Genomic DNA, 22,096 nt, shown 5'->3' on the forward strand with positions numbered 1-22,096 from the left:
ACTTGACATTTTTGATGTAGTGGTAAAAACTGTAGCAGGCACAGGGTATTTAGGTAATTAGCATTTGAGGGCTAGTTTTTCAGTGCAGTGTATGTAGGAGGCAGATTTTTCGCTTCTTCCAGCACTTTCGGTTTTTGCAATAACCACAGTGTTTGATGTTTTTAAGTTCTGTTGTTTAGCATTATTCATAATAGCAAAAAGGTAGAAGCAGATGAATGGATAAACAAAATGTGGTATATATGGCTGTCCTCGAGGAGATTATGCTAAGCGGAATAAGCCAATCACAAAACCACCAATACACAGGGTGACATTTATATTAGATGTCCAGAGAAGTTCAATTTATAGGAATGGAAAGTAGAGAGGTGGTTGCCAGGGTTGAGGGTAGGAGGAAATGAGCAGTTGTTTCAGGTATGTAGAGTTCCAATTTTCCAAGATGAAGAAGTTCTAGAGAGAAATGGTAGTGGTGGTTGGTTGCACAATAACATTCTTAACATTACTGAACCATAGACCTAAAAATGGATCACCATGCTGGGCACGGTGGTGCACACACCTGTAATCCCAGTGACTCGGGAGGCTGAGGCAGGAGGATCACAAACAAGTTCAAAGCCAGCCTCAACAATTTAGCAAGGTGCTAAGCAACTCAGTGAGACCCTTTCTCTGAATAAAACACAAAATTGGGCTGGGGATGTGGCTCAGTGGTCGAGTACCCCTGGGTTCAAATCCCGGTACCCACATCCCCACAGAAAAATGGATCAAGTGGCAAATTTAATATTGTGTATCTTTTATCTTAAAAAAATTAAGTTACACTGTTTAATTATAACCATATGGGAAAACAAAACTACAGGAAGAAATGAGCACCACTGAAAGGATAATGAATGCTAAATATCAGATAGTTTGACCATGTGAAACAGTGGCAATGTCTTAAGATTTTAAAACACAAGGAGAAATTAAATGAATAATAACATACAAAAGGGGTAAGATGCCTGGCATGGTGGTGCACACCTGCAATCCCAGCAGCTCAGGAGGCTGAGGCAGGAGGATCGTGAGTTCAAAGCCAGCCTCAGCAACTTAGTGAGACCCTAAGCAACTCAGTGAGACCCTGTGTCAAAATAAAATCCAAAATAGGGCTGGGGAATGGGGCTCAGTGGTTGAGTGCCACTGGGTTCAATCCCCAGAACCCCTCCTCCCAGAAAAAGCAGGGTAAGACAGAAAAATAGGCATTGCTTAATTTTTTAGATGATAAAAATATTAATTAAAGAGAGGCATATTAGAATCCCAATGGATGATACAGGAAATGATGACCAAAAAGATCAATTGAGAAGAACAATGGAATAATATAATTTCATTTAAATATAGTTCAAATATTGGCAAAATTCTGACAGAGTAGAATGTAGGCTAACTTTGGGGCTGAGTGGATATTATCTGGGTTGGGGGGTGCAAGCAAACCTTTACAGCAGCAAAGCACCAGAGAATGTCTAGATTTTTTTTTATGATTAAAAACATCATTTACTACATGTTCAAATGATAATAGTTTGGACATATTGGGATACATAAATAAATACATTTTTAAAATTAATTTTGCTGTCTTTTTTTGGTATCTTAAAATGGGTGTTACACAGGTGTTTACATATGTAAAAAAATTGAATTGTATATTTAAATCTTGTGTACTTTACTGTATGGAAGTTGTTCCTCTATATTAAAACAGAACTATCAAAAAATTTTTAAATTTTAATCAGCACCTTAAGACAGGGGACAGCAAACTGTGGATCACAGTCCAAATTTCTGCATGATTTTGTATGACTCGAAAGCAAGAAAGGATTTGGGGTTTTGGTTGTTGTTGTTGATGGTGGTGGTGGTGGTAAAATTTTTTTTTTTGCATTTCTAAACGGTTGAACAAAACCTGCAGAGGAATATTTTATGACATGTGATCATGTCATAAATATGTAATATATAATTTATATATATGTATAAAAATCAGATTCAGATTTGTGTTCACAATTAAAGTTTTGTTGGAACTTCCCCTCCCCCCAAGAAAATGGTCTGTGGTTTACATTGCAATTCCTTTATTTTTTAGCTAATACCACTCGAATATTCCAGGGAACCAGGATTGTGAAAACAGGAGTGGTAAGTAAAGAAATAGTGGTTGCTTTGTCCTGGGTGGCTGTTAATTTGCATGCAGTTATGAGTGTTACCACAAGGTGGCAGTATGATATTGTTGAATTGTACAATCTGAAGAGGTTAAAATAGAGAAAAATTATATTATTTACTCTTCGATACGTTTTGAAAAAGAGCTGTGCAAAGTGTTAGAGGTTTATATTGTATAATTTTGTAATTATTTTTGTTCCCTGAGATCAGATGATACAAGGGGGTTAATCTGTTCTGAGCCCTTCATCTGGCATAAAATAAAATTAAAGACTTTGTCACCTGCCCAGAGTTACAGAGATTTGCAGATTTCTGGAGCCTGAATTAATATCTCTGTTTCCCCATTCCTGATACAACTAATAACCATGGTGGTTATAACAATAATAGCCTGAAAACTCACTAAGCACTTCTGAATTTCAGGCACAGGTTATTTTACTCACTTCTCAAAACAGCCACAAAATTGCATTACTATTCTCCTCATTTTACAAATGAGGAAAGTGAGGTTCATCAAGTTAAAGTAATATGCCCAGCATCACCCAGAGAACAAGGAAGGGGTCATCAATCTGGGCCCAGGGAGCCTGACCTGTCTGTATCAAGTCAAGTCTCAGGTGGTATTTTGTCTTCATTAATGAACTTCAGAACTCAACTTTGCTAACCCGGTCTTCCTTAAAGTACCAAGTTTTCACTTGACGATGAAGTCAAGAAACCTGAGTTGCTCCCGTTATTGTTTTGAATTGTATAAATGATGGGATGAAATTTTGGATTCTAGCTTGTGAGAACTAAACTATCTCGGCAGAGAAAAATTTATTATTTTGATAGATACCTTATATGAATAAAACTCCATAACTGAGCCTCAGAGTACAGTGATCAGGATGAGCTGAGATTTGCCAGTAGGTAGCCACGCCTCTGATCTTCCTAGCTCTGTACCTGGGGTAAGCTCCTGGACACTGTCCTCACCCTCAGATGGGGTGAGGATCAGATCTGCCTCCAGGGTAGCATGGAAAACCTTGGTACACAACTGGCACTTGTTGAGTGCAATTCTTGATATTGTTGTTAATGTTGTCATCTACATGGGCATAGATTTTGACATGGACCAGCCCAGAGACTCTGAAAGGTACCATGTCCATGGGCTCAGTGTAGAAAGATAGAAATATAAGCCAGTTCCCAGAGCTGGCAGTGGAAAGTGTGACTCCTGCTCCTGACTGTGTCACAGTGCCCCTGGCCAGGCCACTCCCCCTCTCTCTCCATCCATTCCCTCAGGGCAAGATGGTGGAGTTGGACCTGATTCCTTAGGGCCCTTCCAGACCTAAGAGCTACGTGTTCACCAGAATTTCCAATGGTTGACATAAAAGCATGAAACTCGTGCCCTTTGTCACCTTGAGAATAGTAGACTATCTAATATTGCCAAGTTGTCGCTTTTCACTATCTTTAAGTCAACTTGAATGCCATGTTTAACTTTTGTGCCACCTAGCCTCATCCTGAGCAACATCAGTGACATTGTGTTTGCTACACTAGTTAAATGTTTTAATGCATCCAAATTATTTATAAAACCATTAAATTAAGAGTTGGCCACCCATGGTCAACATTTGCACCAACCATTGGGGGACCACATGGATGGATGAGTCAAACTCTATGAGGTTTTGCAAACCAGAGTCTCATTCTCAGTCCTAATTACTGATACTTGTCTGCTTTTTCATTCCTCTGCTGCTTCTGCAACCTCCCGGTGACCTTTTTAGCCCACAGCCTCTCCTGCCTCTTCAGCTGACATGGCCCCCATCAGCTCGGGATCTTCCACCTGGACGTCCTCTGGCATCCCCTTCTCATTTGTTTCCATGGCAACCGGGATGGGCCCCTCCTCCAGTGGAAGCCAAGCCACCGTGGCCTCAGTGGTCACCAGCACGCTCCTTGCAGGCCTGGGGTTTGGGGGAGGGGGCATCTCCTCCTTCCCCAGCACCGTGTGGCCCACGCGCCTCCCCACCGCTGCCTCCGCCAGCAAGCAGGCGGTGAGGCCAGTGCTTGCGACCACGGAGGCCCTGGCTTCTCCGGGACCCGATGGTGATTCGGCACCCACCAAAGACAGCGAGGGCACAGAAGATGGGGAGAAGGATGAGGAAAACGAGAGTGAGGACGGAGAACGGGAGCACGAGGAGGAAGGAGAGAAGGACTCAGAGAAGAAGGAGAAGAGCGGGGTGACCCGTGCCACCCAGGAGCAGAATCGGGTCATGCCCACCCCGACCCCCTCGTCTTCTAACAGGACTACGGAGGAGGGCGGGCATCAGACTATACCGGGGCGCAGGCAGGACCATCCTGCCACCCCTACAGAACAGCCAGGCCGGGCAGGGGATGCTGCCCCAGGCCCGGACTCGGACGTGGTCACCCCCACCCAAGTGCCCCCCACAGCCACAGAGGAACATTATGCAGACAGCGATCCCAAGAGGCCCGAAGTACCATCTAATAAAAAGCCTGGGTCCCGAGGGGACCGATTTTCTGAGGATAGCAAATTTATCACTGTCAACCCAGGTAAGTGGGGCGGTCCTCCTTTGAGGTTCTGTGCTGCTGGGACCCAGTCTAACCCTTTTTATAAGAATCTGGGGTGGAAGATGAAAATTCAGAAAGTAGTAGAGACTCTCAGTACTGTGTGTGCCCCTAGAGCAAGAGGAGTGCGTGTGTGTCCTTGCCTGTGCAACCGCAGGTGTCTCCCTGTTCTATTCCTATAAAAGAACCTAGCCTCTGATCTTGGCTGAAATAATCCTCTTCTTGATACTTATGTCCTTGCCTTGGAGTACCTCCCAAGACTTCAACCAGGCAGTGAGAAAAGTGAATTAAAAAGACAGTAATCCTAAGAAGTTTACCCATGAAGATTTCATCCCTTAACCCTTTAATTAGCACATGGGCAGTCAGTGTTGTGTGGGGCACTTGGCTGGATTCTGCATCCAGGACTCCCAGAGCCTGCCTCCTGGGATAAAGGGAAAGACAGATGATTGGCAGCAGCTCCCTAGAGCACAAGTCAGGAAGCTGGGTAGCAGGAATAGTAGAGGGCCATCCACTTAGGTCATTAGGTGGCAAGCCAGAAAACTGCCTAACTATAAAGGGTTTTTTTGTTGTTGTTGTTTGTTTGTTTTTAGTATTTTTTTAGTTGTAGATGGACACAATGCCTTTATTTTATTTCTTTATTTATTTTTATTGTTTTAATGTGGTGCTGAGGATGGAACCCAGTGCCTTTCATGTGGGAGGCAAGTGCTCTACCACTGAGCCACAACCCCAGCCCTCTAACTAAAGTTTTTGATTATAAAATGATAACAGAGAAAATAATCACAATGTCATCAAAGAGAATTAGGAAGACAGGGATCTACTCCTAAAACCTTATTAGTCCATGGTCTTGTACCACAAAATGTGGCCCTCTATCCCAGAGCTGCCATTGGCTGTGTGAGTTACCAGTGTCCAGACCAGGGCGTGGCTGGTCTGGCCTCTGCTTGCTGTGACAGTTTTTTCCTTTTTTGATTTATCATATGCTCAACTCTTAATGAACCATTCTGATAGTTTCCACAAGGGAGCGATAGCATGAAGGGTTGTTATTGTTGTGAGGGGTTTTCTTAATAAGAAATTCTTCGTTTTGCCAGACTACAAGATGTTTAGCAACAATTTTTTTTCTTTCTTTCTTTTTTTTTTTTTTTTTGTGTCTAAGCTGTTGTGGAGTTATAAGAGTGCAAAAAAAAAGGCAACTGGTAAATATTTATTTGCTTTTGCACTTGTAAACATTAAAATTCATCTAAAGCTGAGATCTCGTATGTTAAGATACAACTTAGAATAAATTTTCATGTTTTGAATTACTTTCCTCTTAAAGCTGGTATGAACTAATTTTTTAAACTAGGGGTCTCCCTATGGATGTTGCTCAGTTTGTTACAGCTTTAGGGAAAGGTGCTCAGGAGCCTCATGTGGAATTAAGTGAAGGAAATATGGACCCCTTATGAAGCTGTTCCTTGATGAATATGACTTTCCCTCTAGGGATTGCTGGGAGAAAGCTGAATTTCTTGCACTTGAAGACATCATAGAAAAAAATAATGAGTGCCCACTGTACCCCTGGCACTGGACTAGGCATTGGGATGATACCCTAGATCAAGACAGACTTCTGTTCTCCTGGGGTTTATAGTCTAATGGGGGAGCTCAAAACTATTGCATTAAACAAATGCATGACTTTTAAATAGTGTTCATTGCTGAAGTCAGGGAGAGGGACAGTATAACCCTGAGTCACCAAGGATGACATTTGAGCAGTGGACCAAGTGCTGACGAGAAGCCATGTTGAGATCCACAGAAGAGCATTCTAGGCTGCAGGAACAGCAGTTATAGCAGGACCCTAAAGTGGGCATGAGTTTGGATGGGTTGAGGAGCTATCAGAAAGAAGGCCACTGGAGTGAGAACATGGGGGAAGAAGGGAAGCGTGAATTCAGAGGCTGGCAAAGTCCTGTGTGGGAGGGGTTCATTGGCCATGCTGAGGATTGGTTGTACTTGAAATGGGAAACCAATGGCAGAGTCCATCTCGTTAACTTTTTTGAAAGATCACTTGGGCCTTTGCATGGAAATCATAGGGGAGCCCTGGTTAGGACTCACTGGTTATATGGCGAGGACCATCCATTGTATTTTCTCCCAAGACAAGGGGTGGGTTTGGAACTGTTCTTTGAGCTTGTGTGGTTTGACCTCTAGACTAAAGGTTCTGGCAAATAGTGTCCTCAAACCTTTCTTTGACTATACTTTCGAAAAATATGGCTGCTGAGAGCTTGGTTGGGAGTAGTCACAGCTCTATAGGCTGGAAATGGTGTGGAGTCCAGGATTGCTCCAGGTGGGTGGCAATGAGTTCCTGCCACTGGATTCGGATTCCAGGGAAAGGGGAGAAAAAAAAAAAAAAAAACGAGGGACAACCTTGGGGATTTCCAGCTCCAGATATGGGGCATGTGCATCTCTAGGTATTAGAGAACATTTTATAGTCTTGAGGAGAGTGGCTTTTGGAATCAGATCATCTTAGCTCAGTCCCTTACTCACTCCATGTCCTCATCTGTAATGTGGAGATTATACTAGCCCATTGGTGCAAAGGGTGATGTGGATAAAGGAGGAGCCATGTTGAGATCCACAGAAGAGCATCCACCTCCTTCTTGGTGATAAGGAAGGAGGTGCTCTCAGCAGGAATAACGGCAACTATGAGGAATCCCCCTGTGTGTGTGTGTGTGTGTGTGTGTGTGTGTGTGTGTGTTTGGTATCAGGGATTGAACCTAGGAGCACTTAACCACTGAGCCATATCCCAGCCCTTTTTTTTTTTTTTTTTTTAATTTTCTGGCAGGGTCTCACTAAGTTGCTGAGCTTGGCTTTGAACTTGTAATTCTCCTGCCTTAGCTCCCACATCACTAAGATTATAAGTGTGTGCCACCATGCCCGGCACAACATGTCTTTTTTGCAGACATCCATGGACATTGAAGAGCATATCAAGACTAGTCCCCAGTTAGCTGGCTTTAAAAATGACCTCCAGGGCTGGGGTTGTGGCTTAGCGGTATAGGGCTTACCTCGCACATGTGAGGCCCTGGGTTCAAGCCTCAGCACCACATAAACATAAATAAATAAAAGATATTGTGTTCAATTACAACTAAAAAAAAAATGACCTCCAAGAAGAACTGTCCATCCTGGGCACTGGTAAATCTGGCTTCTCCATGCCAATGGGAAGATCCACTCTTCCCTAAAGCCAAAGAGGTGCTTCCTTCAGAATTTCAGGCAATTTGAATTTTAAAGTGGTGGTGGAGATTGTTTAAGCCAGGGTTTGGCAGACTTCTCCAGCAAATACCAGATAGTAAATATTTGTAGCTTTGCCATAGGTGTTGGTTGCGACCACTCCATTCTGCCTCCCAGCAGCTTCAGCAACCACAGAAAAGAAATAAGTGGATGTGATTGGAGGCCAGGAAACTTTGTCTACAAAAACAGGCAGTGGGCCCAATGGGGCCCATGAGCTGTCATTTGCTGGTTCCTGGTTTAAGCAGAAATAATTTGTGTGTGTGTGTGTGTGTGTGTGTGTGTGTGTGTATGTGTGTTGTTTAATAAAGGATGTAACTTGAAGGCAAAAATGGCAAGCCCACATGGGTCCATGATCCCCAAGGACTCGCTACATCTCCATCCATCCATCCCATCCTGCCCCCCATCTACCTCCTCCCACTTGATGTTTGTTTTTTCAGCTTAAATAATGGTTGTTTTAATATTAGTGGTGATTAATTTAAAAGACTTTGGACATTTGCATTACGGAGTGGTGAGGTCTGCAGCATGCTAGGGAACTCCTGCCTTTTCTCAAGAGGGCCTTCTCAGCTGAGCATGGTGGTACACACCTGGAATCCCATCAGCTTGGGAGGCTGAGGCAGGAGGATTACAAGCTTGAGGCCAGCATGGGCAATTTAGCAAGACCCAGTCTCAAAATCAAAAATACAAAGGGCTGGGGATGAGGCTCTGTGATTAAGCACCCCTGGGCTCCATCCCTGGTACCAAAAAATTAATAATATCAATAAAAAGAGGGCCTTCACAGTTCCATCTTGCTTTGAAAATGCCTGGTGAGTCAAATGATTCAGGTTTTATTGCAGAATCCTCCAGCTTTAAGTGACTTCAAATCTCAAAACCAAGTTTTTTTGTTTGTTTTTTTCCACGTGTGCCAAAGAAAAACGTATCCCTGGACCAGGCAGGAACCACCAGTGCTCCGCTCCTGTTACAGTGGTGACCGCTATGGTTTGCCTCACTTTGGATGCCCGTGTGTTGCAGTCATCTCCTCCCCTCTCACCAACCTTTTTTTGAACATCTATTTAGTGCAAAGCCCTCAGCCGGATGTGTGCTGCATGGAAATCCAGCAGATGGTCCCTCCTCAGGAGCCTCTGCCTGAATATGGAGGCAGACTAAAAACCCATCTGATGCAATTCTGGGTTCTTGGGTCGGCGTGGGGGTGTGGCAAGCCCCAGCAACACATGCGGAGAGCACAGTCTACAGACTCGTCATTTTGTGCTAGGATTTGTCCACGTTTGTTTGCTTGAATGAAGGAAACTCGGATTAAATTTGGTTCAGAACTGCAACATATCCACAGTGTTTCGTGGATGGTTTACCAACCACTTCTTCCGGTCAGCCCTGGGCAGATACTAAAGGGATGGTCCAGCTCAAGTCAGCAAACTGCAGCCCACAGGGCCAGTCTAGCCCATGGCCTACTTTTATATGGTGCATGAGTTAGAAAGGGAGAGTTAGACAACGATCCTGGCCTGCTCTTCTTATTTGAGCCAGAATGAAGGGTGCTGAGCTCTGTCTACCCTGCTTCTTTGGGGGGAAACCTAAGGCATCTCTTTAGAGGCCTCAAGGTCCAAAGAATCCAATTTGAAAACATTTGATTATCAAAAGACATCGTTAGCCTGAGTATGTTAAAGCATTTCCTGCTGACTGTGCCTGTGTTAAAGACCAACTACCGGTGTCACTTATCCTACAGCAATCCCTTGCAGTCTGCACTGTTATTATTACTGTCACTCCAGTGAGGAAACCGAGGCTCATCAGGGTAAGAAGCATGCCCAGGTCACATAGCACAGGGCAAGGCAGGATCTGAGCACGGGTCTGGCTCCACAGTGCAGGGGAGCCATTCCTCCACCTCTGCGTCCTCCCTGTTGGCTTTGGCACTAGTTCCCAGAGCAAGTGACACAAGATGATTTCAATGAAATAATAATTGGCTCTTTAAATGTATATTTCCAAAAAGCTATGAGTTTTCCATATACATCAAAGGTTCTATATCAGGGTGATTTTTCTCCTCACCCCAGGGACCTTTGGCAGTATCTGGAAAAGGTTTTGGTTGTCATGACTGGGGAGGAGGATGACACTGGCCTCTGGTGGAGAGAGGGCAGGGATGCCATTAAATGTCATGGAACACATAGGACAGCACCACACCAACCAATTACCAGGTCCAAAATGCCTATAGTGACGAAGTTAGCATTAATACAGCTTCTGACCTATAGTATTATTATGAAGTTTCCTTTTGAAAAACAGCTGGCGACAAAAGTCGATCCTAGTGCAGGTTTATAGAGTTAGGGCAGAAATCGTGAATATGGTACCCAGCTTGTTGGGAACAATGTAGTGTATGTTATTGAAAATAAATGAAGACAGGAACTTGTATGGACTACCTGAAGTTGCTCTCAGCCAAGTCTAGTTACTGTCAGATTGATTTGGGGGGAGATGCTTTCCTTAGAATTCTGTTTGCCCCTCTTCAGGCTGTATTTTCCTAGGTGTGACGGGAGGGGTCCGCCTGAGGCATCATGAAGAGATCATTCAGCTGCCACATATGGTTTAAATTCCTTTCATAAAGTATGTGTGTCCTTGGAAGTTTCCTTTCCCCAAAGTGATCATTGAACTGGGGTGGATTGTGCATTTCTTGGTGTGGAAAACTGAGGAGACTGGATTGAGAAATTCAGATTGTGGAGGACAGTACATTTGACATAAGATATTCTAAGGCTTCTGTCTGTGACTAATTTCAGAACCTCAGGATGCTGCCACCAAGCGCCGATGGTCCCAGTTGTCGATGGTGGCAGTCTGGTGGGTTAAGGACCGGCTGTATTTGTGAGGCTTGGAATTAATTTAGGAATTCGCAAAACCCTCACTTTCCCAGCATCTAACTGAAATAGAAATGGCAGGCTGTCACTTGGTTATATAGGTCTGGTGAAACAGGCCCTGTGGGAGATGGTGAAGGAGCCTGGCTCAGGACAACTCCAGACTCCAATAAGTGGAGACAAATAGTGGCTCTAGTTTGGCTCACGTGGAAATGGGCGTGGGATCAGGCCTGGTCGCAGCAGAATATGTGCATCTGCAATCAATAAGCAACCATTTCTCTGTAGTAGTTGGCTTAGGTAAGCGCATGGCTTATGGTTTGGATATGAGGTGTCCCCCAGAAACTCCTGTGTTAATGCAGAAATATTCAGAGGTAAAATGATTGGGGTGTGGGAGCTGTGACCTAATCAGTGCATCTTAGTTTGAATGGTCTGACCGGGTGGTAACTGTGGGCAGGTGGAGTGTGTCTGGAGGAGGTGGGTCACTGGGGGTGTGCCATGGAAGGGTTCATCTTCACCGTGTCCCCACCTCTTTCTGCTCCCTGGGTGCCACCAGTGGAGCATCTTCCTCTGCTGTGCCCTTCTGTCATGAAGTCAGCCACCCATGGCCTGAACCTCTGGAACTGTGAGCCCCAAATAAACTTTTCTGGTCAGATATTTTGGTCACAGCAACAAAAAGCTGACTTATGAAAAAAAAAAAAAGATAGATAGATAGATATGCAAACCTACAAGAGCCCTGTTTTTTTTTTTTTAAAAAAAAAAAAGCTGCTTTATCACTTCATACCTGTTAGAATGGCTTGTATTCAAACAACAGAAAGTAACAGTTGGTAAAAATGTGGAGAAGCCTTTGTGCTAGTGGGAAGGTAGAATGGTGTAACTGCTCTGTAAAACAGTACAGCAGTTCCTCAAAACATTGAAAATATGACTATGTGATCCAGCAATTCCACTTGTGGGTACAGAGACACAGAAGGATTGACAGCAGAATCTCAAAGAGAGATCTGCACATCCGGGTCCATATTGCTCTACACAATAGCCAAGAGGTGGAAGCAACTCAAGTGGCCTTCCATACATGAGTGGATGAATGAAATGTGGCATGTATATATCCAGTGGAATAGGATGCTCCCTGTGAAGGGAAATCCCATTGCATGGTGGGGCGTGGATGAGCTTGAGAACATCATGCAAAGAGAAATAAGCCAGTTGCAGGAAAGACAAATCCTATACCATTCCATTTCCAGAAAGTTCCTGCTGATTCATAGAATGAGAGTGTAGAATGATGTTTGGTTGAGGCTGGGGGAAGGAAGAATGGAGAGTGGTTTAATGGCTGTAGTGTCCGTTCTGTAAGATGAAGTTCAACCACGGATATAGTCTGAACACTACTACACTGTGTACTTAGAAGTGCTTAAATGGTAAATTTTATGTCATGTTTTTTTTTTTTTTTAATTTTTCATACTGGAGATTGAGCCCAGAAGTGTTTAACCACTGAGCTACATCCCCAGCCTTTTTTATATTTTATTTAAAGATGGGGGTCTCACTGAGTTGGTCAGGGCCTCGCTAAGTTGCTGAGGCTGGCTTTGAACTCGACATCCTCCTGCCTCAGCCTCCTGATGCTAAGATTGCAGGTGTGCGCCACTGTGCTCAGGTTTTGTTTGTTTGTTTGTTTTTTTAATCACAGTCAAACAAAGAAGCAGCCATCCTCATTTCCAGTGGGTGGCTATTAATGACAGGTGCTACTGAGAGCAAATGCGACATTGCCCGGGATGGAAGCAGACTATAGATTAACAAGTGTGCAAACCGCCCTTCTCTTCATGTCTCTGACACAGAAACGTGCTTTTCCCTGCTCTTGACAGTGCCCTCTCAGATCCAAGCTATTTTTATCCCCGACACACAGAGGTCCTTGCCCTGTGGCCCAGGCTGAGCCCTTAACCGTGGGGCAGGAGATGGTTCAGTGGGTCCATCTCGTGCATCGCCACCCAGAGCATCGACAGTACATTGTACTCCATTTTTATTTGCTTCTACTGGGATGAGAGCCAAGCCAGTAAAAGGCAAACAACATTAATTCAGTGATGACATATGCCACTGAAAACTGTTTTTCTTTTCTCTCTTTAAAAAAAATTTTTTTTTTTTAAAGCAGAATGGAAGCACTTCACTGGGTCCTGCCGGAAGCTGGGAATGAAAACTGGGAGGAGGCGAGGCTGGGGGGAGGTCCTCGAACCTTCCCTGCCTCCCTCCGGCATGTGCTCAGGGAAAGATATTTCATGTTTTGCTTCGAGTTTTGTTTGGACACATTTCTGAAGCAGGCCCATTCTCTTGAGTCCAGGCCTCAGGGACAGATCAGTGAGATGCGGACCTGGAGAGAGTGTGAAAAATGTCACATTCGTCGAGGAGAATGCACCTTGTTGGATAGGCAGAGAAACAGCATGGTTAATTTCCTATTGGTCAAAAATAAAATCTCTTTCAAAATAAATTGAGGTGCTGTGTGCAGAAGCAGCCTCTTGTGTTGAGCCAAGTTAATGTCAAGGTCAAGGTCAGGAGTTTATTAAACCATGATGTTTGCTTTTGATCTTGAGGCCTTTTTAAAAGACCTGAGTTAGTGCTTTTCTGCTGATTGATTGGGTCCGGGTACCATCCTGCACCCCAAAGGTAGGCCAGCTAGAGTGAGCTGACAGTAAGAGTCAGGGATAAAGAATGCCTATGCAGCAGGTGACGTTGGGGAGTAGTGGGGACTACAGCAAACTGGCTAGACTCCCTGTCTGAAAAAAAGAGAGTAGATTGCTTGGTTCCAGCATGTGTTTGCCGTGTGGAAATTCAGGCTCTTGTTGTCAGCCTTCAGCATTTCCAGTAGAAGCTTCCATTGCTGATAGTTAAGTAAATTCATATTTAAATGTCAGCAGGTAAGTCACAACTTGAAAATAATTACTGAAGCCAGGTGTCGTGGCCATGCCTGTAATCCCAGCAACTTGGGAGGCTAAGGCAGGAGGATCTTGAGTTCAAAGCCAGCCTCAGCAACAGTGAGGCCCGAAGCAACTCCGTGAGACCCTGTCTCTAAATAAAATACAAAATGGGGCTGGGGCTGGGGCTCAGTGATTGAGTGCTCCTGAGTTCACTCCCCGGTATCCACCCACCCCCAATATAATAATAATTACTGGGGATAAATGGACTTGGTACTGTGCCAAACACATCTGTGGGTTGTCATTTCACAGTGTGTGGCACACAAGAATTGAAGGACTAGTCCTGCTGGGGAATCTGCCTAATCCAGATGAACTAGAGAAGACTGTTCAGGCCAGGGCTTGGGCATTATGAAGGGAGACGAGTCATATAGTAACTGGGAAGCCCAATTACTGGACTCTGCAGGAGACAGCTAGATCCCACAGGAAGATCCAAGTCTAGGCACGTGGGGTGGGTATCGGCTGCTACTGCTTTCCCCATTCTCTTCCTGGCAGTGGGTGAGATCCTATCATCCTCTCAGGACCCTTGCTTGGATCTGTGGAAGGGAAGTAAACATTGCCAGGTGCCTCCTCTGGGTCAGGTACTGAGCCTGACAGGTCAGGAGCAGCTTTGTGACCTGGGCACTCACACTGGACTCAGAAGGGCTCTGTGTTTGCCTTTACACCATACTGTCCCCTTCCTGAAACTAATAACTTTGAACAAGGACCCCATGGTTTTATTTTGTATCTGGCCTTATAAATCATGTAGCCATAAATTACGGTCATCTTCACATAAATTATCTCATTTAATCCTCATGAATCTCCTGAAAGGTAACTGAATCTATGTCTCCCATTGACAGAAGAGAAACCAGACACTCCAAGATGGGAAGTCATTAGCTCAAAACCATACACAGACCTGAGTCAGAATTTGTGCCCAGGTCTGCCTGACTCTGAAGTACAGGATCATACCCTCAAGGCACACTATTTCAGTTGTACTAGGAAAGATTTATACAAGTGTCCCCTGACTTACCCACAGTTTCATTTTCCATAGTTACTTGCCGTCAATCTTGGTCTGAAAATTTTAAGTGGAAAATTCTAGAAATAAACAATTTTAAATGGGACACAATCTGAGTAGCCTCAGGAAATCTCACACTGTCCTATCAGGCCAGGGGTAGGAGTCGTTCCTTGCTCCAGTGTGTCCATGCTGTATATACTATCCACCTTTTCATTAGCCACTCGGTAGCCATCTTGAATATCAGAATGACTGCAGTACCGCAGTGCATGTGTTCAGGGAACCCTGATTTTAGTAATGATCTCAAAGCACAAGAGTAGGGAAGTTGGCCATTCAGATCTGCCAAAGGGAAGCTGTAAGGTATTTCCTTCAGAAATTAAAGTTCTCAGTATGGGGGGAAAAATCATATGCTGAGGTTGCTAAGATCTGCTTTACAGTAAGATACTTCAAGAGAGAGGGAGACCACATTCATATAACTTGTATTCCATGATGTCATTGCAAGTCTTCTATTTTTTATTACTGTTATTGATTTCTTGTGTGCCTTATTTATAAATTAAACTTTATCATAAATGTATTGGTACAGGGTTTGGTGTTATCTGCAGTTTCAGGCATCCACCGGGGTCTTGAAATGTATCCCTACAGATAAAAGGTGGGGGATGTCTCTGGTACATTCGGGTCTCTGGAGGTGTTGACGCGGGGACAGCTGGGGGCAGGATTGGGCCACAGTGTGTGCCTCAGACAGACGTTTCCAGTGCAGTCTTATCTGGGGCCAACTTGGAGGTGCTAGCATTTCACTAGCCAGGCAGCCCCTGAGTTCCTGGCCCACGCGTCTGAAGTACTTCTGTCACTTACGCACTTGGCGTTTCAGGGAGCAGTCAGATGCCATAGACACCCGGTGAGCACCGCCATCTGCCTGTTGCCATGCTAGGACGTTAGTGAGGAAGAAAGAGAGCAGTGACGGAGGCAGCGGTGACGATGATCATGCTGCTGCAGATCACGGGGTGACAGGGGTGATGACAGTCACAACAGCTCACGTTATCCAGGAACTGGCGAGTGCCAGAAAACCTTCTGAGTGTTCTATACATACTCTCTCCATCCTCACACCACCACGGTGCACCGGGCTGTAGTATTCTCTGCTTTTACAGAGGAGGAAACTAAGGCACAGAGAGGGTAGGCTACTTACCTAGAGTTGCACAGTGAGTGGGAGGCAGAGCTATATTACTGTTCTAAATACAGATGCCAATCAGCCCTGCTCAGAGGACCCATAGTAACAAAAGGATAGTCATGATGGAGTGTGACATGTACAGTAAGAGCAGCATGAGGCGATGGTGATGGTGGTACATGCTTATCTTTTGCCTTTGGCCCAGCACCCTTCTAAGCATTCTCTGTACATCTTGTCATTGAATTTTCCCAATTACAAGAAATAGGTGCTTTTAACCCCATTTTATAGGTGACAAACTTCAGGCCCTGGCTGGTTGGAGTTATAGGTCAGAGGTCACACAGAAAGGGGCAGAGCCAGAGACTGACCCTGTGATCTCAAGTCTCCTGGGCTGTCCAGAGATAGCACAGCCTGAGGACTTAGTGAGCCCTCACAGAGAAGGTGACTCTCAAGCCAGGACTGAGGGGTCATTAAGAGCCTCCAGGAAATCCATATGCAACAAGATGAAGCTGAATCCCTTTCTCTCGCCATGCACAAAAGTTAACTCAAAATGGATCAAGGAGCTTGATATCAAATCAGAGACTCTGCGTCTGATAGAAGAAAAAGTTGGCTTCGATCTACATATTGTGGGGTCGGGCTCCAAATTCCTTAATAGGACACCCATAGCCCAAGAGTTAATAGCAAGAATCAACAAATGGGACTTACTTAAACTAAAAAGTTTTTTCTCAGCAAGAGAAACAATAAGAGAGGTAAATAGGGAGCCTACTTCCTGGGAACAAATCTTTACTCCTCACACTTCAGATAGAGCCCTAATATCCAGAGTATACAAAGAACTCAAAAAATTAGACAATAAGATAACAAATAACCCAATCAACAAATGGGCCAAGGACCTGAACAGACACTTCTCAGAGGAGGATATACAATCAATCAACAAGTACATGAAAAAATGCTCACCATCTCTAGCAGTCAGAGAAATGCAAATCAAAACCACCCTAAGATACCATCTCACTCCAGTAAGATTGGCAGCCATTAAGAAGTCCAACAACAACAAGTGCTGGCGAGGATGTGGAGAAAAGGGTACACTTATACATTGCTGGTGGGACTGCAAATTGGTGCGGCCAATTTCGAAAGCAGTTTGGAGATTCCTGGGAAAGCTGGGAATGGAACCACCATTTGACCCAGCTATTGCCCTTCTCGGACTATTCCCTGAAGACCTTAAAAGAGCATGCTACAGGGATACTGCCACATCGATGTTCATAGCAGCACAATTCACAATAGCTAGACTGTGGAACCAACCCAGATGCCCTTCAATAGATGAATGGATTAAAAAAATGTGGCATTTATACACCATGGAATATTACGAAGCACTAAAAAATGACAAAATCATGGAATTTGCAGCGAAATGGATGGCACTAGAGCAGATTATGCTTAGTGAAGCTAGCCAATCCCTAAAAAACAAATACCAAATGTCTTCTTTGATATAATGAGAGCAACTATGAACAGAGCAGGGAGGAAGAGCAGGAAGAAAAGATTAACTTTAAACAGAGACATGAGATGGGAGGGAAAGAGAGAGAAAAGGGAAATTGCATGGAAATGAAGGGAGACCCTCATTGCTATACAAAATTACATATAAGAGGTTGTGAGGGGAATGGGAAAATAAACAAGGAGAGAAATGAATTACAGTAGATGGGGTAGAGAGAGAAGATGTGAGGGAAGGGGTGGGGGGATAGTAGGGGATAGGAAAGGTAGCAGAATACAACAATTACTAATAGGGCATTATGTAAAATTGTGGATGTGTAACCGACGTGATTCTGCAATCTGCATTTGAGGTAAAATTGGGAGTTCATAACCCACTTGAATCTAATGTATGAAATATGATATGTCAAGAGCTTTGTAATGTTGTGAACAACCAATAAAAAAAAAAAAGAAAAAAAAAAGAGCCTCCAGGGGCCAGAGGGCAAAGTCATTCCTGGCAGAGGAAATATCAGGGAGCAAGGCAGAGGGGAGACTGGAACACAGCGTGGTCACCAACGTGGCGAGCGTGGCTGGAACACAGCAGGTGGGACAGGAGAGGAGGCCAGGGTGGGATGGCAGGCCTTGCTCTCCCTGTCCAGGCACTCAGGGTCTTCCTGAGCTATGTGGAGCTCGTCAAGAGGGACAGGAGCATTCTAGTAGTGGGTCGCCTGGAGATGGAATCCAGTTTCAGGCCCCTGTTACCACGAGCGCAAAGCAATGCTGTGAATATGGAAATAAAACTGGCTTCATCACATCCCACATGGAAACCCAGTAGCACCCCTACTATGCTCTGGCTCTCGTGCCAGCAAATCCAGTGCCTGCCATAAGGCAGGGTCAAGATCCAATTGTTAGGCTGCGCAGGAGGACTGCAAGTTCAAAGCCAGCCTCAGCAACTCAGTGAGGCCCTAAGCCACTCAGTGAGACCCTGTTTCACAATAAAATATGAAAAGGGCTGGGGATGGGGCTCAGTGGTTAAGCACCCCCGGGTTCAATCCCTGGTACCAAAAAAAAAAATGCAACTTTTGTCAGATGATTTCCTTAAGTTGCTCACACTACAAATTGTTGCCAACTTGAGGCCTCCTCCACTGCTATTTGGACAGATGTGTGATTTCAGGGACAACATACCATGCCCCTGATCCTCACACCAGATGCTTTTAGGATGGCCAAAATAGCATGGAGCTGATACGTCCAAAGAGTGGAAATTGTGTGAAGGATGATTTGGGCCGAGAGTCCTTTTCAGTGGTTTAGGATGTAAAAGAGGGAGTTTGCATCTCCGTCTACCCAGCAGTAGCACAGGCAAGAATCCTCTGTAGGGAGTGGGAAAGACCCTGTGAGACCCCTTGCACCTGAGGGCTGCCCAGGGTAGATACTGAGCTAATTGGACCTGTGGCCTATGTCGTCAACCCTCCTGACATTTTTTTCCATTATCAGAACCTCCAGGTCTTGGAGACGCCCCCACCTCCAGCCAGATAATTGCCTGGCTGAGCCGACCCCTACTAGGGCCCCACAAAATTATTCTCATTTGCAACTGTAGTTTCTCTGGCCAGTCGCCATTGCTTTGCAAAAAAAAAAAACATTAAGTGGCCAGGAGCTGTGTGTTGCCCGGGCTTCATGCCCTGCAGGAGCGTCCGCCTCCCTTGGGGCCAAAACCAGTTCCCTCCGAGGCCCTGGCTCATCTGGCTTCTCAGTCTCCATCTGGGTTCCCCTCCTCCTACTGGCTCTCCTTTGAATGGCATGCTCTCTCCCGGACACCCCTACTCCCCAACATTCAAGCTGACTGGCGCCCTTCATCCTTCAGATCTCACCCTCACTTCCTGGAGCCCCTGAGGGGACATGGTTTCCCCTGGTGCCACGTGTATTGTGTTTGGCTATGGTTCAGAGGCCCACCCCCTCTCCTTCAAGTGACACCTGCCTCATGGGCACAGAGGTGCCCCCTGGGTCCCTAGAGTATAGCATCCTGACCGACAAACAGGAGCCTGGCAAATGTGTTTCTAGTTTAAAATTGGAGTTGACCGAAATGAGCAGCCATTTGTACTTTTATTTTGTTTTTTAGGCATTGGTACTTTTATAAAGGTCCTGTTGAGTAAGGTGCTCTTGGGTGGCTTGTAATCAGTGTGTTTCACTCCCTAACTCTATCTTCTTACCTGTAAATAGGACCCCAACTGAATCCTTGAAGGTGTTGGGTGTGAAGTAACTATAGGAACCCCGGGAATCGCTGCAATGCATCTCCTGTGACTCGGGGAGTCTTGCTCTTTAAGTCTTTGCATCTGACACCAATTATGTCTTTCCCGCTCAGCCCACCTTCTCTCCCTTGGAAACCCAGCCTGATTAGCCGTATACTTAGTCTATCCTGCAGGGAGACACCGTTGGCTGGTGGCGCGCTGGCCTCATTTTTGCAGAGCAGGTGGAATCTTTGCGAGCCCAGGTCAGCCGGCAGGCAGCTTAGGGATCCTGAGGGGGGCTTCTCCCTGCGGGTCCCGGTTAACCTTTGCTTCCTGGTTAACCTTTGCTTCCTGCCGCCCGCCTGCGGGGGTGGGCTCTGCGCACCTGTGCTCCTCCAATCCCGCATCTGACCTGCACTGCAGACACCTGGCCACTCCCAGGCCCTGCCCTTCAAAAGAGCATAGGATTTCCTGCTGAGCTAGTGGAGAGGTGGAGGAAGGAGCTGCGCGGGTAGGAGGTATCGCCTGAGCAGGGAGAACCCTGAGCCAGTGGGTAGACTTTTCCCGAGACCCCGAGACTGCGGCTGCTACTTAGAGATGGTCCTGTGCTGCGAGGAGAGCGAGGGGTGCCTCCCCATCTTTCATTGTGTTGGAGCCCTTGAGCGGAACGCGGGTAGGTGCAAGAACTAGGGAAACGTTGGGAAACAAGATTTGGAGAGAGACAGGAGTGCTGGGGATCTGGGTGGTGGAAATCAACAGGACGAGATATCGCTGTGCCCCAGCTCCTCGGGGGTGCTGTCGGTCCGTCTTTGGGACTGGTTGAGATTCCAGGGCCAGAGTGCCACACACACCCTCAGCCAGGGGAGCAGGGAGACCCATATTTACCTGGGACGCCCCACCATGACTGCTAGGGAGAGGTGCTTTCCCAAAATAGAATCGGGGTGTAGTCACCTTAGGAAAGGGGAGCGAGGTGGCCCTGTAGTCCCAGCTGCCTATCCTGGTCCCAGTAGCAAAACCCATGGCAGTGTGGTGTTGCTCCTGCCCGCATGGGGAACCCCGGAGGCGCTCCAGTGGCCCTTTCCTGTCCCTTCCTGGAAACTTCACCGCTTTTGCTCAAGTGTGCCAGAGTCCCCTCGGTGTGGGTAGCACTCTTTGAGTCCAGCTGCATATCCCTTCCACACCCCTCTCTTTAAAAACATCCTCAGCTCCACCAGCAGATCCGTCCCTCTGGCCATTGGAGAATGCACCCTGCAGGTGAGGCCCGGCTGTCCTGGGGCTGGGACAGGCGAGGAAATGGAGAGAGGTGCACGTTCTCCTCCACCCCACCCGCCTGCCACAGGGCAGCCCAGAGTGGGCCACCCAGCTTTCCGGAAACCAGACAGAACTGGATGTGGAACTCCGCACTGTGTTCTGGCTGCCCAGCTCCGCTGGCCTCTGTCCTCTAACTGGGATGGTTTCTCTTTGCAGCAGAGAAGAACACCTCAGGAATGATCAGCCGCCCTTCTCCTGGGAGGATGGAGTGGATCATCCCTCTGATTGTGGTGTCAGCCTTGACCTTCCTGTGCCTCATCCTCCTCATTGCCGTCCTTGTTTACTGGAGGTAAGTGGCCCAGCGGGCGCTGGGCAGGTGTTCCTCACTGGGGAGGAGAACCCCGGGGCCTCGGCATTTAGAAAACTTGAGACAGATGTGTTTTTTCTAGTGTTCTCACCTGGGAGACCCTGTTGACTCTGGGAGACAGTAGGGGCCAGAGCCACTTCTCAGGGTGAGGGACTTAAGGTACACTTTTGGGACTTTTTGCCAAAGACGTTTTGCTGGAGAATCGGGGAGATTCCTGTTCAAGCCCCAGCTCTGCTGCTTGCTGGATTCAAATCCCATCTCCACTTTGAGTCTGGGTTTCTGAACCTGCAAAATGAGTTAAGTTTCAGGGTATTTCTGGTGTCTCTGAGACCATGCTTTATTTTGTTATATCCAGCTAATAAAAATTCTTTACATTAAAATTTTCTAACTTTTTGCCAAAAATTACACTGGGTGGGGGGCATTAGGAAAATATTCAGCACGGTATGTGGCATTTGACCTAGGAGATTAAAATGGCGGACTATAGCCAGGTGCGGTGGTGCACACCTGTAATCCCAGCAGCTCTGGAGGCTAAAGTAGGATTGAGAGTTCAAATCCAGCCTCAGTTTAACAAGGCCCTGAGCAACTCGGGGAGATCCTGTCTCTAAATGAAATGTTAAAAAATGGCTGGGGATGTGGCTCTGTGGTTAAGCACCACTGGGTTGGATCCCCAGTACCCCCACCCCCAAAAAAAGGTGGATTGTAAGCCATCCTTCCATTTTTGTCTTCTTTTAAGTGACTTCTGATGCACCCTGTGGAGCTAGCTTGCAAGTTATGCTGAAGTTCTGGTTTTTCAGTTGTACAGCCTCAGCCAGCTCAGCTGAGGCAGGCTGGCCCGCTTGGCACTTCTCAGATGAATATAGGCAGCTTCCGACCTGTACCTTAAATGTGTCTCCAATGACAAACAGGGTTATATCTTCATCCCTCCCTCTCATTCATTCGGTTAATTTTGAGCCCTTTCCATGGGCAGCTAGTC

The 22,096-nt window shown here is 46.0% G+C and overlaps 1 protein-coding gene across 3 annotated transcripts in view; it reads left to right on the plus strand.

The window, feature by feature from the left end:
• The window catches only part of PTPRG (protein tyrosine phosphatase receptor type G), a 715,161-nt gene that overhangs the window by 617,308 nt on the left and 75,757 nt on the right, over positions 1–22,096 (plus strand). For 2 of the 3 annotated variants that reach the window (XM_081285862.1, XM_081285864.1), the window contains exons 11-13: positions 2,075–2,124; positions 3,879–4,662; positions 20,973–21,105. In XM_081285862.1, coding sequence (XP_081141988.1) covers positions 2,075–2,124; positions 3,879–4,662; positions 20,973–21,105 — 967 coding nt within the window. The remainder of the gene's footprint in view (positions 1–2,074; positions 2,125–3,878; positions 4,663–20,972; positions 21,106–22,096) is intronic. The other variant, XM_081285863.1, reaches the window with a different exon arrangement.

Source organism: Spermophilus citellus (genome assembly GCF_964194105.1).
Source record: "Spermophilus citellus genome assembly, chromosome: 3".
Taxonomy (NCBI): Eukaryota; Metazoa; Chordata; class Mammalia; order Rodentia; family Sciuridae; genus Spermophilus; species Spermophilus citellus.